Raw genomic sequence first — 20,838 nt, forward strand, 5'->3', positions numbered from 1 at the left:
CCAGTTCTTCACTGTTGAATTCTGTTTTCCAGTCCTGGCAATTGGGATGTCAGGGATGTGTGACTCTTTGAAATGTGATGGTTTTCAAGTTCTTGTGAATCTAAAGGTGCTCAGTTTCTTCTACGGCTGGCGTCTGTCTCCATTTTCTACCTCCTGGCTAAGTATAGTATTGAAGCCCCATATTTCATAAACTTGGAGATCAGAGGCAGGGAGGGCCAACCAACCAAGCCATAGCTCAGGATTCAAGGTTGGGAGCTGGCACATCTCCCCTGAACTTTGAGAGCGATCCACAGCTCCTTACATGAAGCTGTGCATCTAGTCATGACAGGGTAAAATGGAAGGGAGGAGTTGAAAGGAATACAGAGCATTCTCTCTGGGAAAGTTCTGTGCCCCCTTTTCGTGTGGGTTTTCACCTAAAACCCAGGTCAAGAGGAAAAGCACGTAAGATCCAGATAGGTCTCACTGAACTCGTCTTATTCTATGAACTTGTCAGGCTTTCTATTTACCTTCGCAAGCCAAGTCCTAAATCCAGATGGCCCCTATCCTTTGGCCTCACCAAACAGAATGGCAGTAGAATGGAGTGCGGGCTGTGCCAGGAAGGGGATGCAAGAGTAGCCGTCAGCTTTTGCCCAAGTCATGCAGGTTGTGCAGGCTGTGGGTACTCTTCCTGCACGCGCACAGTCAGGTGAGATCAGAGAAATGGTGACACGTGCCTAGGTCCTCGAGGCTTCTCTGTAGGGCCCCGCCTTGCACTTGCAGGTGCTCAGCCCTCACAGGGCTCAGTCGCTGGAGGTCAGCCGAGACAGCCTCTGATGCCCTTGCTTGTGCTTCTTCAGGAAACAGCATCCTCCACTCGGCAGCCGACAGCGTGACCAGCGCCGTACAGAAAGCAAGCCAGGCCTTGAATGAGCGTGGGGAGCGGTTAGGCCGAGCTGAGGAGAAGACGGAAGACATGAAGAACAGCGCCCAGCAGTTCGCGGAAACTGCTCACAAGGTGGGTCCTGCAGAGGGGCAGAGGTCCGCCTCCGGGTGCTCAGGGAGCTTCACCCCAAGAGACTTACTTCGGTGTGTTTCCCATGGTGGGAGAAACAAAATCAAAATCAAGCCCCTTTACACCCCCTCCCCAATACAACCTGCTGCTTTAATAAGTACCAGAATCGTGAAGGGTTTCTTCTTGTACCTGTTCCTTCATTTCTCTCCTTTCCAACATCTTTATCTCTGTCTCTGACCTTGGATCTGGATCTTTGGGAAATGTGGAACATCTTTAGTTCTTGGCCAGACTGTGAGAGCTCAAGTTTCAGGGAACAGGATGGGGAGCAGAGGAGGTCAAATCTAAGAATATCTCTCCTCCTATGGCCAGTGCTGGAAAAAGGACTTTGGGCTGCTCATACTTGCTTTTCCTTGCCGGTCATGGTCGTGAGCCCAGCATCCTGTGTTTTTATCTCTTCGCTGTATGAAAAGCAAGCTCTAGTCCCAGGGCGCAGGGCATCTCAGGGCCGGCTGCCCTCTGCAAGGGGCCTTGGATCTCTGAGGCTGACCTGACTCGTGCAGAGCTGCCCGCAAGGTTCCTACCAGCTCTGAATTCAGGTCACGGCATTTCCCATGTGACCACAGGCACACACGTGCACATTCACACACTCCCTAAGAGTGTGCCTTTCAGAAGGGGAAAGGGGAGTTTTTATTGGCAGCTGGCTCTCTGAGGCAGTCACAAACCAAAGGAAAGAGCAGCCCTGTTGGTCAGGTGATAAAGAGGATTTATTACTGATCTTATGTTTCAGGTCAAAGGGCAGTTGTCTGGCTACTGATTAGAATTTAGGTTTCCAAACACAACCCCTGCTGATAACTGTTGGCATCTCCGGCTCACAATCTGTCCTCTCAGATATGCTTTTCAGGTGACCTTTGGGGCAAAAATTAACTTGCTTCAACAGAAAACCCCATTTCTGCTGCAGAAACGAGAATGGACAACCTGACTGACAAGTAACAAGAAAAGTCTCCCCGGCTGAGGCCAGCTGCTCTCTCTCAGGGGCTCAGGCCCAGGGCCAATGGTGGATCTGAATCCCCAGGATGCTTCCTGCCTTCCTGTCCTGCATCCCCCTCGCACAGACCCGTCTCCTTGTGTCTTTGGCCCTCTGTCACCACAGGGTCTTCCTGCACCCCTGCCCCCACCCTGGGGGGCCCATGTGGGCTTCCCTGGAGGAGAATTGGCCAGATCTGGCTGAAAATGCAGGTGGTCCTGCTGGAGACCAGACCCTTGCTTGTCACAGAAAGAGGGAGCTCAGGTTTAAGATTTCCTGAAGGTTCACATTTAACATCCCTCCTCCAGCCTTTGTGACACAGCAAAAATGATGACATGGAAATGCCAGAATTCCCCTCCACCCCCAGCTTCACTGATAACAACAGCAAAATGTTGTGAATTAGGTGGAAGTCTGGAGAAACATTCAAAGTGTTGATATGGGGAAGAGAAAGCCAAAGGGAATAATTTTGTAATTGTCTTCAAGTCTGGGAGGGACGATAGCACAGGTATATCTCTTTTGTGCCTCACCACACAGAATAGACCATCCAGCAGCGCACTGATAAGATTCTGCTAAGACCAGAGTTTAGGCAGATGATTAAGTCATGAACCAGGTTACCATCGCTCTTCCCAAGATGGAGTAGACAATACCTGGAGGTCATCCATGTGGGCGTCCCCCTCGGAGGACGCTGTACAAACACTGGGTTGGATAACCTGACCAGATGGCCATGATTCTTGGCCCCAGTCACCCTGTTTCCCTGATGTGGTGGCCAAGTTTGCTAGGAGCTTGGGAAGGCGGGATGGTGTGGTTAACGTCTTGTGTTTGATATCCATCCCACTGACCTTAAGCAAGTGCCTAATTTCTCTAAGCCCCAATTCCCTTCTCAGTAAAATGAGGCTAATTAATAACAGGGCCTGTCTCCTAGGGCCTTGAGAGAGAATTGAATGAATTCAAACCTATAAATCTGTTATCACAATACCTGGCATATATAAATCTAAATTACCACTGGTCATAAGTATTTCCATGAAAATGGTTCTGTTGAACCTGCCACATTCAGTCACATAACAAGCACTGTAGGGGAATGGAGAAATGTGATAGAGGATCCCAACAAAGGGATGGGGAGGGATTGGTGGTAAAGAGTTTGTGCCCCCCCCTGCCCCCACCACCACCACCACCACCACAAGTGGGGTAGGCAAGGCTCCTGCTAAATGCTGGTACTTTCTAAACACAAAACAACCCTTGAATCAAGGCTGTCAGAACAGAAGCTGATTAGACCATCAAAGGCAATGAGGCCTCTGGCCTTGACCACTGCCAGCCAGTGGCCTGTTTTCAGTAGAGATGGAAGAAGGAGAGGACAGTCTGCCCTTGTTTTGGTTTCCCTGCCCTGGGGGTGTTCTAAGGGGGAGATGAAGGAGTTGCTGGTGTCTGTTAGTGTGTTCGAGAGAGTGTGAGCTAGATGCTGTCCTGGCCAGACATGGTTTTCTACAACTGGGATGTGTGCTTATGAATCACCAGTATTGGCAGTATTCCTAAGGAGGAGGTTGACCTCTTTAGATAAGGCATGACTATTTTTCCAGGGACTAAGACTCCGGATTTAAAGCCACTGGCGTGGCCTGACTGTGAAGATGTCATTTCATTGGCCCAGCCCCTACCCACCAGACCTGTTGGTGAGGAGAGCATTCAGAGGTGGAACCCACCCCTCCACCCCCAGACAGACAGCTCTGTTGATTCATAAACAGTGGGCCGTGTTTACAAGTTGAGACACAGGGTACATGTTAGCACCCTGAGCGACAACAGCAAGGTCAAGTGACGATTCCCCCATGCTCCCCAGTTAAGGGCACATGACCCCAACCAGAGTGTGGGACTCCCTTCCCCGTTGCAGGAAAAAAGGATCTTTCTAACTTCCCAGGACTCCTGCAGTGACCCAGGTACATTACTGATGGATCACCTTTGCACAGCCCTGCCCTCAAGACATGTGGGTGCTTGTGTCCAGGAGAGCAGATAGAAAATGCTCCTGCACAGCCCTCCCCCAAGCTCTGTTCAGCCTGCCTTGAGGAAGCATGGTTCCTTCCTGAGCTGTGGGCTTGGCACCGCCTCAGTCCTTAGGAAAGTACAGCTCAGCCAGAGAGCAGGCCTGCTCACTTTCCTTTCCCTGCCCCGAAAAGCACAACATTGCAGAGTATGCCATGGTATGACACCCGCCACAAGCAGTGAGTCAGCAGGCAAGAGCAGCACCCACACCTAGGCATCCTCAGATGACATTTCTCACAGAAACGAACAATGATCTGCCCTGTTTTGTACAAGCTAATGTTTCTAGGGGAGGGAGTGGTAAGTGGCATTTCCCTCACTGGCAAGGAGTGGTGGCCTCTGTCCCTACTATGGTCACCTGCTTCCTTTGGGTCCCTGAACCAGAAGGGACTTCAAGAGTCCAGGTCCCTTAAAACTGCCCCCAAATGTGAGAGATGCTTTGTTACTATTTAGATGGAGTCGTTTACATAGCTTTGAAACAGAAAGCTTTCCATGACATATTCAGAAAGCAAAATATACCAGAAGGAAATTTTAATCTCCTCTTTTGTAGGGACTCTGACATCTAAACTGATCCATAAGCATTTGAGTGGGAGGGGATAATTATAAACATGAGGAGACTGAGGTACGGAGCAGTTGTGACTTTAGAGCTCAAGGTCATGCAGCAAATTTGCAGCAGAGAAGCAACAGCAGCCCGCCTTCCCTATTCCAAAACTTCTAACTCCCAGAGAATTTTTAAAAACAACAAACAACAACAACAACACCCTAGGCAACATGGAAATGACTGCCACTTTCTGCAGAGACACTTCAAATAGTAAGATACCCAATCCAGTCGTATTTCTGCGCTGCTCAGTTGGCCACAGCCCCACCTGGCCGGGGCTCCGCTTAGCGCCAGCCCAGACACGCGGCAACGAGGGCCTCGTACAGGCAGTAGTACAACTGTTGCTGAAGATTAATGACTGGGGGTGAACCGGCACAAGCCCATTAGCTGAAGGTTAACAGCTCAGTGAATAACAGGACAGCAGCACTGATCAAATATTTATGTTTGGTATTCATTATGCACAACACTAACAGCCCCGTGTGGATTTGAACGGTCCACGTTGTAAATAATGTACTAAAACTAGAGACGGGCAAGAAGTGGAGCCCATGCCGCGTGTGACGGGGGAGTGGAACAGACCAGAAGGGGGGCCCTGGCTCTGCCATCTCCACCCCCCGCGTCTCCTGGACTGTAAACCCTTGGAGGTCAGGAGTTATTGGCCACCTGCACCTTTCTTAGCAAAAACCCACAGCCCTGAGCACGGCAGCGGCCTGGGCCTCCCGGTTAGGTGGGCTCCCCCAGGAGGAGGGGCTCAAGGAGCTCTTTCAGCTGAGGTGAATTTTAGCAGCACAAGGACTAAGCCCAGCGGTCCCCTCTCCATCAATGGCCCAGCGCCCCAGCTGCAGGGGAGATGTTTGTGGCTGTTGCAGCGGGCCTAGCTGAGGTGGCAGCCCCAGGGTGATGACTCAGTTCTGGAGGACACCAAGGAAAAGGAAGGGGAGCCTCAGATCGCTCTGGGTGACACTGGAGAGATGGATCACTGACACTGGCCAGGGTGATGGACAGCACGACTGTGTGGAATCAGGGGGATCCCTGGCTAATTCTTCAAGGACCAGGAACCTGGCCACGAAGCAGATGACAGGGCTTTCTACATAGCAGGTGCCTGCAGGGAATCACCTGCTGTTTGCTCAAAGCCGTTCCGAATGGCGGGACCCTGTCCTCTTCTCCCCGTCCCAACCCCAGTGGTTAATCCCTAATGCCAGACTCTAGACACATGAGGAATTACAATTCAGGCTCAGCTCTGCCCTCAGGTCCACCACAGTGTATGGGCTCCTTGGAAGGGACTAAGAAAAGCAAAGTCAGATTTAACTTTATGTTCCGCACCTGCCTGTTGTTTCCTTAAGTATATCATCGTGGGCTCTGGCTGGGCTCGGGGAGCTACTAAATGGTACCGTGGTATCAGTGTCCCACTGATGAAGGTCTCACACTGCAGCTCGCCACGTTTGGCGAACACCGGCGGGAGGGGCAAGGAAGGAAGGTCTGGACTGGGTCTGGTGTTCAGCCCTCGTCAGTAACACCACTTAAGCATCCAGGGCTTTCGACGGGGTGGAAGGTCCAGGCTGGATATTGAGGAGGTGGATGAATGGCAGTTGTCTTTCTACAGCTGATTTTTAATACTTTATGAGATATCAGTGAATACTTACATTTGAGGGGCGCTGGCTTTCCTGGATCACTAGTAACCCGGGAGCCCAGAGCGCTTGGTTCTGTCCCTACGTCGTTGGTGGCCCACCGGCCTGGGCCTGCGGGGCTGTTCATTGGCCCTGCGGCACGGGACTGCGGGAAGCTAACAGCGCCCCCCCCCCCCCCCCGCGCCCAGGATGCCTTCACCAGTGGACTCACATCAGGAAGGAATGGGAAAGGCGTGCTCAGTGGGCTCTTGGGGAAAATGTCGCACACCCACTAGATGCCCTGAGAATACGCTGGCGGTGGCCACAGCAAGGAGAATCTCGGTGCTGCCTCTCATCGTGGATCTGGGGAGGGGAGCAGCCCGTTCTCCCCAATGCTAATAATGCCTGACTTTGCCATCCCTCTGTTTCCTTAGCTTGCCATGAAGCACAAATGTTGAGAAACTGCCCACCTCAGTGATGATCCTCTCAAGAGGAATGGAAGAGTCTGCTCAGCAGTTTATACAAGAATTCCGGACCTCTGCCTGCTTTTTTTTTTTTTTTTTTTTTGCAGTTTATGGACATTTAGATTTTTTTTTTTTTTTTGCTTTTCCTTTTCAGACATTAATATGAAAGAAACAATGTTGTGTCTACACATTTCACTAATGACTGTGCTGAGAAACGCTGCAGTGGCATCAGCTTTGTTTGGTTTTTGGGGTTTTTTTTTTCCCACTATCTGTATGTATATCTTCATATGTGTCTTCTCTTCTTTTTCATTTTTTTTTCAGTAGTTTGAATATGAAATTTGGACCAACTGATATGCTGAGCTGGGTCTAAACTGACAACATGTCGTTGTAGTTTTCTTGATATTAAGCCAGAGGGGTGCCTGGCTGACTCAGTTAGAAGAGCATGTGACTCTTGATCTTGGGGTCACGAGTTCAAGCCCCACTTTAGGTGTAGAGATTACTTTTTAAAAAATGTGATATTAGGCCGAAGACCTTTCCATATGGTGACAGCAGATGTTATTGTTCCTGGTTGGAAATCAAAGCTGCAGTAACATTGTTACTGTTTCTCTGGCTCCTAGCCACTCTTAATTTGAAGGTTAAGATTCTATATCTTGAAACATAAGCCTGTGTTTTGGAAAACAGATTTATCAGGGGAAACGGCAGTCTTAGATTTTGCTTTTATGTAGTAATCTTTTGCATGAGCCATCACCAGCATTCAAAAAAAAAATCAGAATAACAGATAGAAATCTACTTTCTGAGCTACAGTCTAAATACTTCCAGGACTTGTTTCCATGCTGATTATTTGCAGTTATCATAGGAAGGGTAAAAACTAGAGATCAAAGATGTAAGGAAAAGCCTATTTAAAACCCTCTGTGCTTTTGGGGGATGTCTCTTTCTTTTGTCATCGTCCCCAATTATGGCAGCCAATATCAAAAAGAGCCTGGATTTTTATCAAGAATTGATTTGTCCAGAAAAAGGTCTGTGTAAATGATAAGGTGAAAAGATACTACGCTTTTCTTTTTACAAAGTCATGCCTATTTTAGAAGCACCCTCGCCCTATCCTTGGGTGATGGCCTTCAGTTTCTTGGTATCTGATTTTTGAAGGTTCTGATGTTATTTGCTGTCTATTTATTTAGTGTAATTGCAGGTGTGGGTGTCTTGACAAATTGGATTTCATGGTGATTGCAGCTTGCCCGGTCTGACATAAAACATGGTCATGAAGCCTTTACCCTGCAGTCAGAATGAATAAAGTTGGCTCCCACGCCTCCTGATCTTGGATTATTCCAGAGAGTGCTGGGTTTAGAGTCTGGGAGTTTTCTTTCTTTGAGGGTTAAATGCTAAACATAAAAGCTATGCTTTTTGTCTTCGTGAAACAAGGAGGCAAGCTGCACATCCCAGACGCAGTCTCAGCCTCTTGCTGTAGCGCATTGATTTTTAAGCTGCCTGAATGTTCAGGACCCCTTTCTGTTCCTTCCTACCCATTGAGCTGCCTCAGTCCATGTGCACTGTAGCCTCTTAACAGCAGCAGAGGACTTTAGGATTATTTATGCTGATTTAAATAGCTTAAGTTCTCCTGATAAAGTATTCCCTGGGAGACAAAGTTGGGCTATAGGGGGAAAAAATTATCTTAGTACATGTCAAAAGGGAGATGGGATTTACTGGAGACAAATTTCTGAATCCGCTTAGGAGGATGATCCAGTTCAAGAAAACTCTGTAAAATTAATATGGTAAACCATATAAGTTTACTATAATATTTTGTACTTTTCTTTCAGTGTCTAGAAAAGTCAAAGCAGCAAGGAACTTGCTATCTATCTGATGAGTACCATGAGAAGCATTTATAATTTCTAAGAAAAATCCAAAATACCACTCCAAATGGGTTTTGTTTGCAGACCTCAGGTCAGAAAACACACATACATACAGATATATTCATCTTCTGAAACTGGATTCTAGCTTCAGAGACATAGTTGGTATAAATAATTGAAAGGGTAAGTCTCAAACCGCCTGACAACTGGCCAAAATCAAAAATAAGATCTGTTGCCAACTATCTAACAAGGGTGTTTGCAGAGCTGCTTCTAGAGTAGCAGAGGCTGAGGTCATCAGCATACTGTGAAATTTGAGATTCTTCCTCCCTTGGTAGAATTGTGACAGCTACTCCTCACATCTTGCCCTCTTGTTTCACTCTGTTTATCCTTTTAGATGTCAGTCTTACTGGAAATAGCGTGGACTAGAAAAACACCTGTTAGCTCCCTCTGTTGATTTGCTTCCGTGCAGTGGCCACACCCTCGACCTCCCTGGGTCAACACCCCACCCAGACCCCCCTCCACCCCAACCAGGCCAGAACAGCAAGCCCCTGGCTTTCCTCCACCTCCTGACCTCTTACAGAGCTGCCCCATGATGACACATGTGAAGTTCTTTGCTATCCTTTTGTAGAAGGTGCTGCAAAACAAAAATATTAACACAGTGTAACTTAAAGCAAATCGCTAAAATGTCACGTTCTTTGGGACCAATTCATTTGGTGAAGCTGCTAGAAGACAGCTAATTTTTTGTTTTCACTTCTGCGCTTCATTACAAGTTTTTGGGATACTCCATCTCTGTGAAGGACTTCAGTTGTGCTGACCACACGTAGAGAAAAGAAGCTTCCCAGTATTACCACTTCTTCCTGGAACGTAGCTGTAGTATTCCTCACTAGTGTTAGATATCTGCGTACAGGATGTATACAGTTATTCAGGTTAATGTTTCATATTAAAGAATGTATTTGTAAAATGTAACAAGATCAGTAGTTAACTTTTTTTAAGCTCTGAAAAAATAAAGATTGTGTTAGACTTGCAATTACAGTGAAATCTGTCTTAATACTACTACTCTTGTGGCTAACAAAGATTGTGCATTTATGTAAAAATATTTACAGAATGCCCTCAATAAGAGATAATAAAGATAGGTTTTGCTTTTCATTTTTAGAATCGTGACACCGCTGCTGTCCGTTATACAGTTATTATTAATTCTTCAGAAGTTTATCTAGGATGTCAAATATAATTTTTGTTTCTTTCAGAGATAAGTAACACCTGCTCTATGATTCACAATTACCGTTAACTCTAATTTTGTCATTAAATATTTTAACTCTGTGATGAAAATTTGTTTCTCTCAATTATTTGTCGTATCTGTAAAACACGACCCAATAGGCAGGCATCATCATGCTTTTGATCGTGCTGGGAACATCTTGCGTGCCTACCAAAGACCTAAGAGCTAGGATTGGCATAATGATAGCATTTCCTTATATGTGTCCTAATGGGAAAACTTGAAACATAAAAAAGACAAAAAGGCTAACCCTAATTTAGACAATGAGCTTCTATCCAGCAAGAGGGTTGTTGTTTTTTGTTTTTTTTTTGGGGGGGGGGGTTTGTTTGTTTGTTTTTCTTCTCATGGGCGAAGGACTTAAGCCAATGAACAGTTCCCTTTCTGCTGATACTGGGGATGTGCTCAACTCAAATATTCATTACAACATGTGCCTTCATTCAGCAAACTAGTTTCGTGTCCTGTTAAATTGGAAAGAAGACTTGATCAACTTATTTCAATTTATTTTTATAGAAATAACTACCGCATCACCCTTTTGTGTTCAAGGAAAGTGACTTGGGTGACACTGTCCAGAGCAGCCCCTTGGCTTGGTGCGGACATGTCCCTTTAAAGCAGACAGGACTTTGACTTGTTTCTTGGGTGGAAGGGCAAGACTGGGGTCTCTAGTTTTCAGAAAAGAAAGGATAGAGAGGTGGCTTGGCTAGATGAAGAAAGCAGCCTGAAGTTAATTATGTAGTTAAAGGCACCAGTTCTTGCAAACCAATTATAAACCCATTGCCTTGCAGAGATGACTTTTTCTTAATATGCTGTGTATTTGTTAGCAATCATACCACAACTAATTCTCAATTTGGGGGAAAGGATTCACATGCTAAGTGCTATTTTAAAAAAAGAAAAATCAGTGATGCCTTCCCCCTTGCTGTCAGCGAGGACATGCTTAGGAAAAACTATTGACCCATCATAATCATCATCTGCCTACACAAACAGATTGAGGGCGGGCAGTGAGGGAGGTAGAGAGAAAAAGAGTGGGGAGAAAAATACCAGAAATAAATTTGACAGGAATGCAAATGTTTGAGTGTTATTTCTGTTGATAGTCGTTAGGCGTGCCTCTTCCCCCGGCGGAGCTGAGCCTGGGTGCTGGCTGGACATACGTCTGCACGTTCACACAGGCAGGCACAAACTGGCAGCGAGAGGAGAGCTGAGCTGTGCTCCTAGGTGGCCCTGAAATCGCTTCTGGACACCTTCTTGCCCTTCTGGGCACGGCTAGGCAGGTGACGGTATTTCCAAGGGTCACTAAAACCAGTAAATGCCCCAGGTGGGCCATTATCAGAGACCTGTAAAGACTTAAGCGACATGAGACAGGAGCACATCCCACCCACAAGGTGACTCTCGCTTTGTTCTGTAAACGTGGATGCACTCACGGCCCTCAACAGGGTGGTGCGGAAGACGGATTTTCCTTTGTTTTGCTTTTGAAACTCCTGGAATTACATATAAAACGATTTTGCAGAGCCAGAGCCAGCCTGATGCAAAATTCCTCATTCCTGACCTCCCCGCCAACCTGTCCTCCCTCCGTGACCTTTCACCTGGCTATGCAACCCTTTTTAAATCCTGCTTCACCCCGCAGCACGGCACGGCAGGGTGCCAGTTCACAGCGGCTCCCAGCAGCTTCCATCCTGCCTGCTTGACAGTCGCTGGGGAGTTCTGAGAAACGCACGCCGTTGACTCTCAAACTTGCCTCCTCAGTGGCCCTGGTCATCTTGTCTTTTGCAAAGAAAGGAGGAAATGACTTCAGCAGGCTTCGGATGGTAGGGCACCCGGCCTCCCTGGACACTTACTAGATTTAAACCAGCAAATTAAAGCTGTCAAGGAAATTAAATGTACTATGCATTTCAGCTCAATTACTGCTATAATGCAACCTCCTGCCTTGACCCCTATTATATATTGTCCCTTGAGCCCCATCTGGAGCCTCCGGATTTCCTGAGTCATGTTTTCACTCCCCACCCCTGACGTTCATGCCACGTTTTCTGCTTTCTGCTGCTGAGTGCCGGTGTTCAGGGGCTGCTGCAGGGCCCGTGCCACCAGGCGCTGCGGGCTGCGGGCTAGTGAGGCCAAGCTGTCCTGCCTCCCTCGGTTCCATGGGAAGCCGTAGACAGAACGGAGAGTGAGTCCGTGGCTGCCCTGTGCTGCCACTACCATCACGTTGTCTCTTAGACATCCTATATGCTAGTGATGCCCAGGTGGAGCACAACATTTTTTCTTACAGAGCATGCATTTGATTTTTCCTGTCTTTGTGTATTCAGCCAGCCGGCGGATGGCCCTTTAAATGGAGCCTGACCCCATCACAGCCCACATTTAGATGTGTCAGAGGCAGGACAGGAACCACCAGTCCTGGTCTCCCCTGTCAACACTAGATAGGAGCCTTTGTCCTATGACGTTGTATCCTAATTGCTTTGCCACTCATTATTTGTCAGATGACATAAAAAGAAGAAAAATGAGCCCATAAATTCTCAGCTTTATCCAGAGATCTTAAACATGGTTTGGATGACTCACAATCTCTAAAGAACATTTCTGTTACACGCTCTGACCACGTGCACCGAATGCTCTGCGTCAGTATAATGCCACAAAGCCGAAGCTTTCTGTCAGTTGTCTTTAAAGTCCTTTCTTTTACTACCCTAGGAAGGAAAACGTTGGTCCTACTACTGAACGGGGTTTTTTCATAGTGTAATGGCACATCCTTCAGGGAGTGTTTTAGACCTGGAATTACAGTGGCCAGTCCTAGGAGCCCCATTTACACTGATCGGAAACTTTCCGGTACTGATGGAGTCTCGGCATTTGGACAGAAACTGGGGGGGGGGGATCTGAATCGTACCCACCCCACCCCCGGAGGAAGACAAAGGAAACCAGTGTTTTACTGGCGCGGAGATGAGCAGGGCGCCCCCCCCTTGTGGTGCCTCCCTGGAGGCCACCTTGCACAGTGGTTGACAAGTGATCCCAGGGGCCTGCCCAGCTTCCAGTTCCAGCTCCAGTTCTAGTGGGCTGGGCCGGTGGTCTCCCGAAAGATAGATTCTTTCTGTGCCTGTTTTCTTAGCTTTAAAATGGGGGTGACTGTCTACTTCACAGGTTGTTATAAGGATTAAGTGAAATCATAAACGTAAAGCCTTTAGCCCCATTCCTGGCCCGTAAAGGCTCCATGTATGCCATGGCTCGGCAGCAGGCTTCTTCCCTATGTGGGATCCCAAATAAAGCAGTAAAACTTACAGGCTCGTGATGCCCGCCAGACCACACTGCTGGCCAGAACAATGGATGTGTTTTCCTTAAATCTATGTTGGCACAGGGCACATGGGCTGACATTTTCTAGGCCTCCTTGGCCATTTTGTAATCTATAGACATAGAACCCTTGACATTTCATATATCCAGCTGAGGCTCCTGACCCAAAATGCAATGCCATTTTCTGGAGGAAATCTCCAAAAAGACTAAATGTATAAGATAAATTGGCCCTAGAGTCTGTGCCATCAACTATAGGAATGGAAATGAATGGCTTTATGGCCTAGGAGATTATGTGATGTGTCCTTGAGGCAGTAATTCGTGCTCCTTTTAAAAAAGAACTTCAAGGTCCACAGATATATCAGTGTGATTCTAAGGATGCTGCTATTCAAAAATAAACTATTCCTAGATGACTTAAATTAAGAGCATCTTAAAGAGAACCATTTACTCTACAAATGGAACCTAGTTCCAGTTGGGCCTAGTGTGAAAATAGCCCCAAGAGAGAAAAGGAAGTAATTCATATCTCAGTGAAGCAGGCCTTTTCTGGAAGCATCTTTAGGCACTCAGCTAAAAGAAGGAAAGAAGGACCCAGAAAAACTGATGCCATCACACTGTTTTCCCATAGTTGTCACAGTGCTGTGACTTATGGTGTCCGAGTAGATCCAACACTATTAGGAAATTGGTCATTTGTAAAGGAGCGTCCAGACAAGAAGGATCTGGCTAGTTATGACAGCTAGGAAGTGCCCCAGCCAAACCCCAAACTCTACTCCCTTCACCATTGCACTAGGTGTTTTGTTTTGTTTTTTAACAAATTGCAAGCCACGCAAATTTCTCTTTTAAAAGTAAATTAGAATCCTTCCTAGCAGAGAGCCTCCTGGCTTTGCCATTAGCTTTTTGTCCTCGGGCAAATTACATCATTTTTCTGTATCTGGTTCTTCATGTTTCAAAGGAAAATAATCTACATCCTGCCTGCCTCACAGTCCTGGTGAGTGAAGCGAGGTGTGAAATATGAAGGCGCTCTGCAAAGTACAGAGTGCTAAAGAGGTATGTGTCACTCGCTAACACATTGGTCTGCGACTGTCCCCTCCCAACACCTAAGGGATTCCTTTCTCTACCACCTCCTCTCCCCCCATCGGTCTGACCCTGTGTATCAGATGGGATCATCATCCCCACTTACCCCCCTCCCAGGAAGAAGAATCCCCCACAGACAGTTTGATGGCTCTTGCCATCATGGGAAATAGCTCAAAGACCATAGTAAGAGACCGTCCCAGACTGCTCAGGGCAAGGGACACCTGGCCTTACAGGCAATCCCCAAGGGGAAAGACTCAGGGCATTCCAGAGGTGGAGGGAGAACACTGTGCTGGACAGGTTGGCCTGGCCACTGGACCAGAGGTAACTCTTGAAAGTTCTGACATCCTGATGACAACCTGTTTTCCAACCACCTGGGAAGACTTGTTGAGACAACAAACAAAACAAAATTTCAGAAACCAGTCAGGGAAGTCAGACATGCTCTCTCCTGAGTGGAGGTACATTCAGGTCTGTTTCTGGTTGTCCTAACATAAGATTAACATGGAGAGGGCCACGGAAATGGCAGAGGTCTTAAGAATTCACTGAGTAAATGCAAAAAGAATGATAATTAGAATCTCTCTGGAATCAGAGAGACAGGATACTGATCTGATTGAAGGATGCAATCTGAGGACATTCTTTCAGACGCATGGAAGACTCAGCACTCCTCAGCCCACTCAGTGGAAGCAGCATTATTATCCTGACCAGGGAGAACTAGGAAGCCACCTCAGTATTTCCCTCTGGGGGTGCGTCACCTGGGCAACAGCGAGAGAAAGGCCAGGAAGAAGGCATAACTGTCTCTCCTCAAGCCTAATGTTGAAGTGGTCTAAGCCCACCTACTCAATCTTGTCCTCTGCACCCCACCACATTCTCCCACCCCACCCCACCCCCCCCCACACACACAGAAGACAACCCTCAGGCACATACATACTACTCACTAGTGATGTTGGAGGACAGAGCTCAAGGACCCAAAGAGGGAGGGTGTGCGCACCACAGTCTACCCACTGGGTCCCTCCCCATCCTTTGTTCCTCCTTACTCACTTCCTCCTCTCTGAGGTGAAGTGGATTAAAGCAGAAGGAGGCAGCATGCTGTGGCAGCATGAGAGCTAGCCAACAAACATCCATCAGGAAGGGGCAATTAGGGGATAGCACTGAATCTACTCTCAGAAGCTACTCAAACTCGTCCTTCTTTCTAAGGAATGATCCGTAGTAGTCCTACTTAGTGACAGATGAGAGCTTCTGAAAGTCCCCTCGAGCCTAATTCCATAAGAATGCCCACAAAAGACACTGGGGAAAGTTTCATTGTACATTTTTTCAAATTCTATTTAAATTCATTTTGCCAACATACAGTATAACACCCAGTGCTCATCTCCTCATGTGTCCTCCTTAATGTCCGTCACCCAGTTCCCCCATCCCATACCTACCTTCCCTACTACAACCCTTTGCTTCTTTCCCAGAGTTAGGAGTTTCTAGCGGTTCGTTCACTGTAGGGTTTTTACCTAAGAAAAGAAAGCCAGGAATGTAGGGCCCAGGTCTGCCCCTGAATTCAATCAGGACCCAGAATAAAGCCCCCTCATTACTCACTGTGCTCTAATTGGCCCATATCTTCCTCTCTTCCAACATGCCTGGTCCTTGTGCACCTGAACATCCTCACCTTCCTGCCTCTCGTGTCAAGAATTCTTCCTTCCCCAACTCTTCACATAGCCCATCATTTCTCATCCATCAATCCTCCACTTCCGTGTCTCCTAGGACAGATCTTCCCTGACTACCGCAACTAAAGGGGAACCCACCAAATGTGTATGCAGACCTGTGGTTTCGTCTTTGCTATCTGGCCCGCATTCAGCTCTGGCTATTTTTTGTTCACCGGATTGCACCAGCACCTACAATTTACTAGGCACTTAGGACACTCTTATTACATAAATGAAACTTTCCTTGATTAAAGTCCCCGTGCAACACCCCAAAGGGAGTTCACAGAAAAAAAAAAAAATCCAAGTAGCTAAACATGAAAAGATACCCTCGCTCATTGAGCAATGCAAATTTTTAAAAAGGTAGCATTCAAACGATGACAACACTGGATAAGCAAATGCTATTGAATGGGAGTATAACCTGAGACCACATTTTTGCAGGCAGATCATCCACATCTATCAAGATTCAAATGGCTGTGCTTCCCTCCCCCTGAGCCCCCCAGGTCCCTGCTCTGCAGCCACCAGCCTCCAGCAACCACTCAGAGCAGCCGCAGCAGCGTCTGCCTCTAGGATTGCTGCCTCCTAGCTACCCCCATTAGAGCAGCTGAATTACAGGAAGTTTCTCCAGCCTCTGGAAGGTGGAAAGCAGTTGTCAGGGGCCACTTAAATTCCCTCAAGCAAACAAACAAAGACGATAAACAGTGGCTGCCTTTATTTTGCCTTACACTTGACATTGGCGGGTAGGTGGTCCCGCTGCCCCATTCAACTTTGGCAGCAACGTGTTTTCAGGAACTCTTCAGTACTTTCCTTTTCTATGGAATCTGAATCTGGAAAGGAAAGAAGGGATAATGGTTTTCTAAACTATAAAATTCTTTAGCTACTATATAGGGCAACCCTTTCATTCATCTATGCTGCTAGAGATCTATTGCGCCTCTGTTCTCAATTCCCCCTTTACCCCCACCCCCACCCCCTGCTTTGTGACGCTGGAGCTGGATCCTCAACGTTGCACCGGCCACTTCTGGATCTCTTAGCAGTTGACTCTTGTTTTTACCAATTAATAATGATCTATGTTAAATTCCTCCCGTTCCAATAACTGGCATGGTCTCTTCCTCTGCCTGAACCCTGCCTGATATCATCTCAGGCATCTTGGCACACTGCTCCCAGACCTGTGCCACTCTCCCCGGGTCTCTGGGTAAAATCCTTTATTTCCAGCTAATGATCTAATTTCCGACTTTGCTAATATCAGGACTATCCTGATGGGGAGATTATCCTGGATTATCCAATGAGCCCAATGTAATCATAAGGGTCCTTATAAGAAAGAGGCATGTGGGTTTCACTAAGAAAAAAACCTAGATGACAAGGAAAGCAGAGAGAGAGAGCTCAAGATGCTCAGCTACTGACCTCAAAGGTAGAAGAAGTGGCCACAAATCCAGGAACACAGCTGGCCCCAAGAAGTTAGAAAAGGCAAGGAGACAGATTCTGCCCTAGAGTTTCCAGAAGGAACATGGCCTTGCCAACACCTTGGTTTGAGGACTTCTGACCTCTAGAACTGTAAAATAATGTTTGCTTGGTTCAAGCCACTAAGTTTGTGGTCATTTGTTACAGAAGCGACAGGAGGCCAGCACAGTCCTTAACCCCCAAGGTGAGGCATTGAAGCTCTCAGGAGGGCTCTCCCCCAGGGTGAGGGGTAGGTGTGTCCCACTGAAACCAGGGAGAGCCAAGAGCACCTCTCATGCCAAACGGGGTCATGATCAACAAGCTTATTGAAGCCCATGGATCTCTCCTGGGAGAATGGAAAGAGGAAGCCAGACCTCACACACAGGTCCATACAAGGAGAAGTAAAATTTCTGGGTAGAATACACTGGGTGCCAAATGGGTGACAAGTCCAACTAGGGTTTCAGACACCCAGAAGAGGTGATCATCCTTGCTTGCAGTGAACTGCTTCTCCTCCTAGTGGGCCTTTCTGCACCCAGGTTTGTCCCTAACAGCCCACTTTGTATCTGCTGTCCTGTTGTAACCACAAACAGGGACTCCTTTCATCCAAAAGCACTCAGATTCATGAGAGACCACGTGGGCATCCGAATAGCAGGGCACTAGCTAGGAAGCCACTGGACACTCTGCACCATGTTAGGAGCAGCTTTGATCTTGAATCTCAACGCAAAACAAAAAATGATCGGCAACTTTTTATGCCACCAAAACGCCAGTAGAGAACACTTTCAGTTGATTGTGAGTAAAACAGGCACTTCAGTAATCCTTGACGTGCAGTCCTCAGATTCTCTTACTGGCAAAATCGGAGTAAGGAAACTTAGATTACATTGTCTAATGAGATACAACGATTCTAATGTATGACACCTCCTGCAGCCGGAGCAGCCTGGAAGGCTTTTGTTGTTTTGTTTTGAAGCCTTGCTAGTGAGCAGGATAGAAGTGGTGGGTGGAGGGGGAGGGGAGGGAGGGAGAAGCTGGGGAGGAAGGTTGGAGGAATGTGAGACTAAAAAGGGAAAACAGTGAATTTCGGGTTTCTTGCCATATTTACCAGGCTTAATGAGCAGTCATTCCATTCTCCCCTTGAACTTGGTTCTCAAGGTGCTGGCCTTTCAAAAACATCTCCTGCTCCAGAGGGGAGGTTGGACAGTGGGGCCCTACTCAACCCTGTCTGTGCAGGAGGGCGCCTCGGAGTGCGGAGGTGAGTGCTGCGGGTGGGCCTCTAATCCATCCCTCACGTCCCACCCGCTGTGGGCTGAATCGTGTCATTCAAATTGGTCCATAAAGGGGTGAAAATGAAAATGCTGATGAGTGACATCATCAGATTACAGGAAGCCCTCGGTGTGCTCAAGCTCACACCGGACTTTGAGAGATTTTGATGAGATTCCATGTCCTCTAACTGGTTTCTCCTACCTCCTGGCCACCTCAGGACTGACACACTATTTCATGCTGTAAGTCTTTTGTTGGCTTCTCTGCTCTGTGGTTTTGGAGGTCCTCTTTGCATCCCTCCTTCACCGGGGTAGGGGTAATGTCACCGGGGACTCCGGAGCTGGCTTCTGGGGCAAGTGCAGTGGTTTGACTCCTGTCTCCTTGGCACATTCTACCTCAACACCCCTATCCCTTCGCGGCGTGAGAGGGCCTCCCAGAGGCAACAGTTGCTTTTCTTCCTCAGATATGTGTATAGTTTGGTGAGAGGAAGAGGAAAGAAGAGAAAGGAAGACAAGCCGGTGGGTTGAAGAGGCTTGGGGTGAGGGGAGCAGGGAGGAACAGGAAGGGGAAATACAGGGAGAGGAACAGAGTGGCCCAGGTGAGGGGAAAGCCCCTAGAAGTTCCTGATCAGCCACTGGCCCTGTGTCCTGTGTCCCCTCCACGTTTTAATGTCTCACAGCAGCTGAAAACAGGTCTGTGGGAAGTCGTAACACTCACCAAACTCTTGACAGCCGCTATTCTTCACAGAGGCTGTGAACAATTGCCCGCCTGCCAGTGTCTGACTGAAATAATAGCTGGACCTACAGGATCATTTGGAAGACAGATGGCGGAGGCAATCCCCATCCATCTGCGGGCAGCCATTCCCTGACTCTCACGGCCTGTCAGGCCCGGGCCGGGAAGGCAGAACGCAGTCTTGCTAATTATTTAAGCTCATTGCAGAGCTGCTGTATTAAAGCCAGTACCTCTGTCCTCCCTGTCCTGCCCCGCCCCAGCCGCACCGTGCCCCCACTGTCGCAAGGTGCTTTCGAGAATGCCTTTGGCACCCTTGGAAAAAGCAGGTCTCCAAAACCCAGGGGCCCTGATGTTTGCTGGGTGGGCTTTACTTTTTCACTTCTTCACCTTTTCACTCTGCCCTGCTTCCTAAGGAGGTATTGCCACTCCAAAAAGAGGCCCCTCGGCTTCCTTACTATTCGCTGCTTCCATGATCTTGCACATTAGGATTCCGTATTTCAAAGTCTGGATCACGTTTCCTATACTGACCTGCCATTTTCTGCTTCAGGTACCAAACACGTCTGTTAGCATTTTCTATAGCGTGCATTAAGCCGAAGACTTAACTCTGCAATGTTTGTGGTTTTATGGATGTAGAGAACTTTCCAGAGCTTCGTATCATACAAACACATCTGAAATCCTTAGCTGTCATTCGGCAGCAACCTTTGAGAATCTGCTACATGGATGTAAATAGGAATGAGGAAAAATGGGAGGGCCTTCGAGTGAGGGCAGCTCATTGAGCATGGACCTGGGCAGTGACATAGTGCCCATGCTCGAGTCGATGCTCTGCAGCCGCCAAGTTAGAATTCTTCATTTCTGAACAAGAGCCCCACATTTTCATTTTTGCACTGGGCCCCTCCGACTGGATTGGCAGCTGGTTCTGCTACAATTGCCAAAAGGGAGGAACATTTGCAACGGCTCAGGAAGGAGCCCCTCCTGAGCCAAAGCTGAGAGGCTAGAAACTCCAGATGTAACAGAGATTAGCCAGTGAAGAAGAGGGAAAGATCAGTGCCCACAGCAGGGCAATCACGGATGGCAAATATTATGAGTGCCCATTTGAGCACTACCGCAGGCATGGTCAGCTTTTGAGGTACTGAAGACTGGAGACAGACCCCACATCACTGTAGATTCAGCAACGTAATGGCACCACCTGTGATTTCTCTCAGGAAACAGTTGGCTGGCATTGATCCTCTACTACGTTACCAATTTCACTATGTACCAATTCTACTGAAATGTCAGCAGGAGAAAGATGTGTGAGAAATAAGGCTGGAATGTACATGGGAGCCTGTAAAGAGAAGCCTTTGAAGGACAGGCTGAGGAATATGAGGAAGTCTTTGGAAAATTTGGTCAGAGAGTGACTACTGGAGCTCTAGCTGCCCTCAAGAAAAGAAATATTCTTTCTACACCCATTGACCCATTTGTTCATAAGGCTTATATAATAACAAATAACTTTCTAGCACCTTCCCCTCTTTGCACATCTCCCTCCCACTACTCCCCTTCCTCATACTGCTTCTCCCACCCCACAAACACACAGAATAGAAAGTCCAGTTCTTG

General features: G+C 47.6%; 1 protein-coding gene across 5 annotated transcripts in view; it reads left to right on the forward strand.

Annotated features, from left to right (window-relative positions):
- STXBP6 (syntaxin binding protein 6) overlaps positions 1-9,867 on the forward strand; it is a 238,775-nt gene extending 228,908 nt beyond the window's left edge. For all 5 annotated transcript variants that reach the window (XM_055309369.1, XM_055309370.1, XM_055309366.1 and 2 more), the window contains 2 exons: positions 837-994; positions 6,677-9,867. In XM_055309369.1, the coding sequence (XP_055165344.1) occupies positions 837-994; positions 6,677-6,700 (182 nt within the window). In that variant the 3' untranslated portion in view covers positions 6,701-9,867. The remainder of the gene's footprint in view (positions 1-836; positions 995-6,676) is intronic.
- Positions 9,868-20,838: the final 10,971 nt, after the last annotated feature.

This window comes from Nyctereutes procyonoides, unplaced genomic scaffold, assembly GCF_905146905.1.
Source record: "Nyctereutes procyonoides isolate TBG_1078 unplaced genomic scaffold, NYPRO_anot_genome, whole genome shotgun sequence".
Taxonomy (NCBI): Eukaryota; Metazoa; Chordata; class Mammalia; order Carnivora; family Canidae; genus Nyctereutes; species Nyctereutes procyonoides.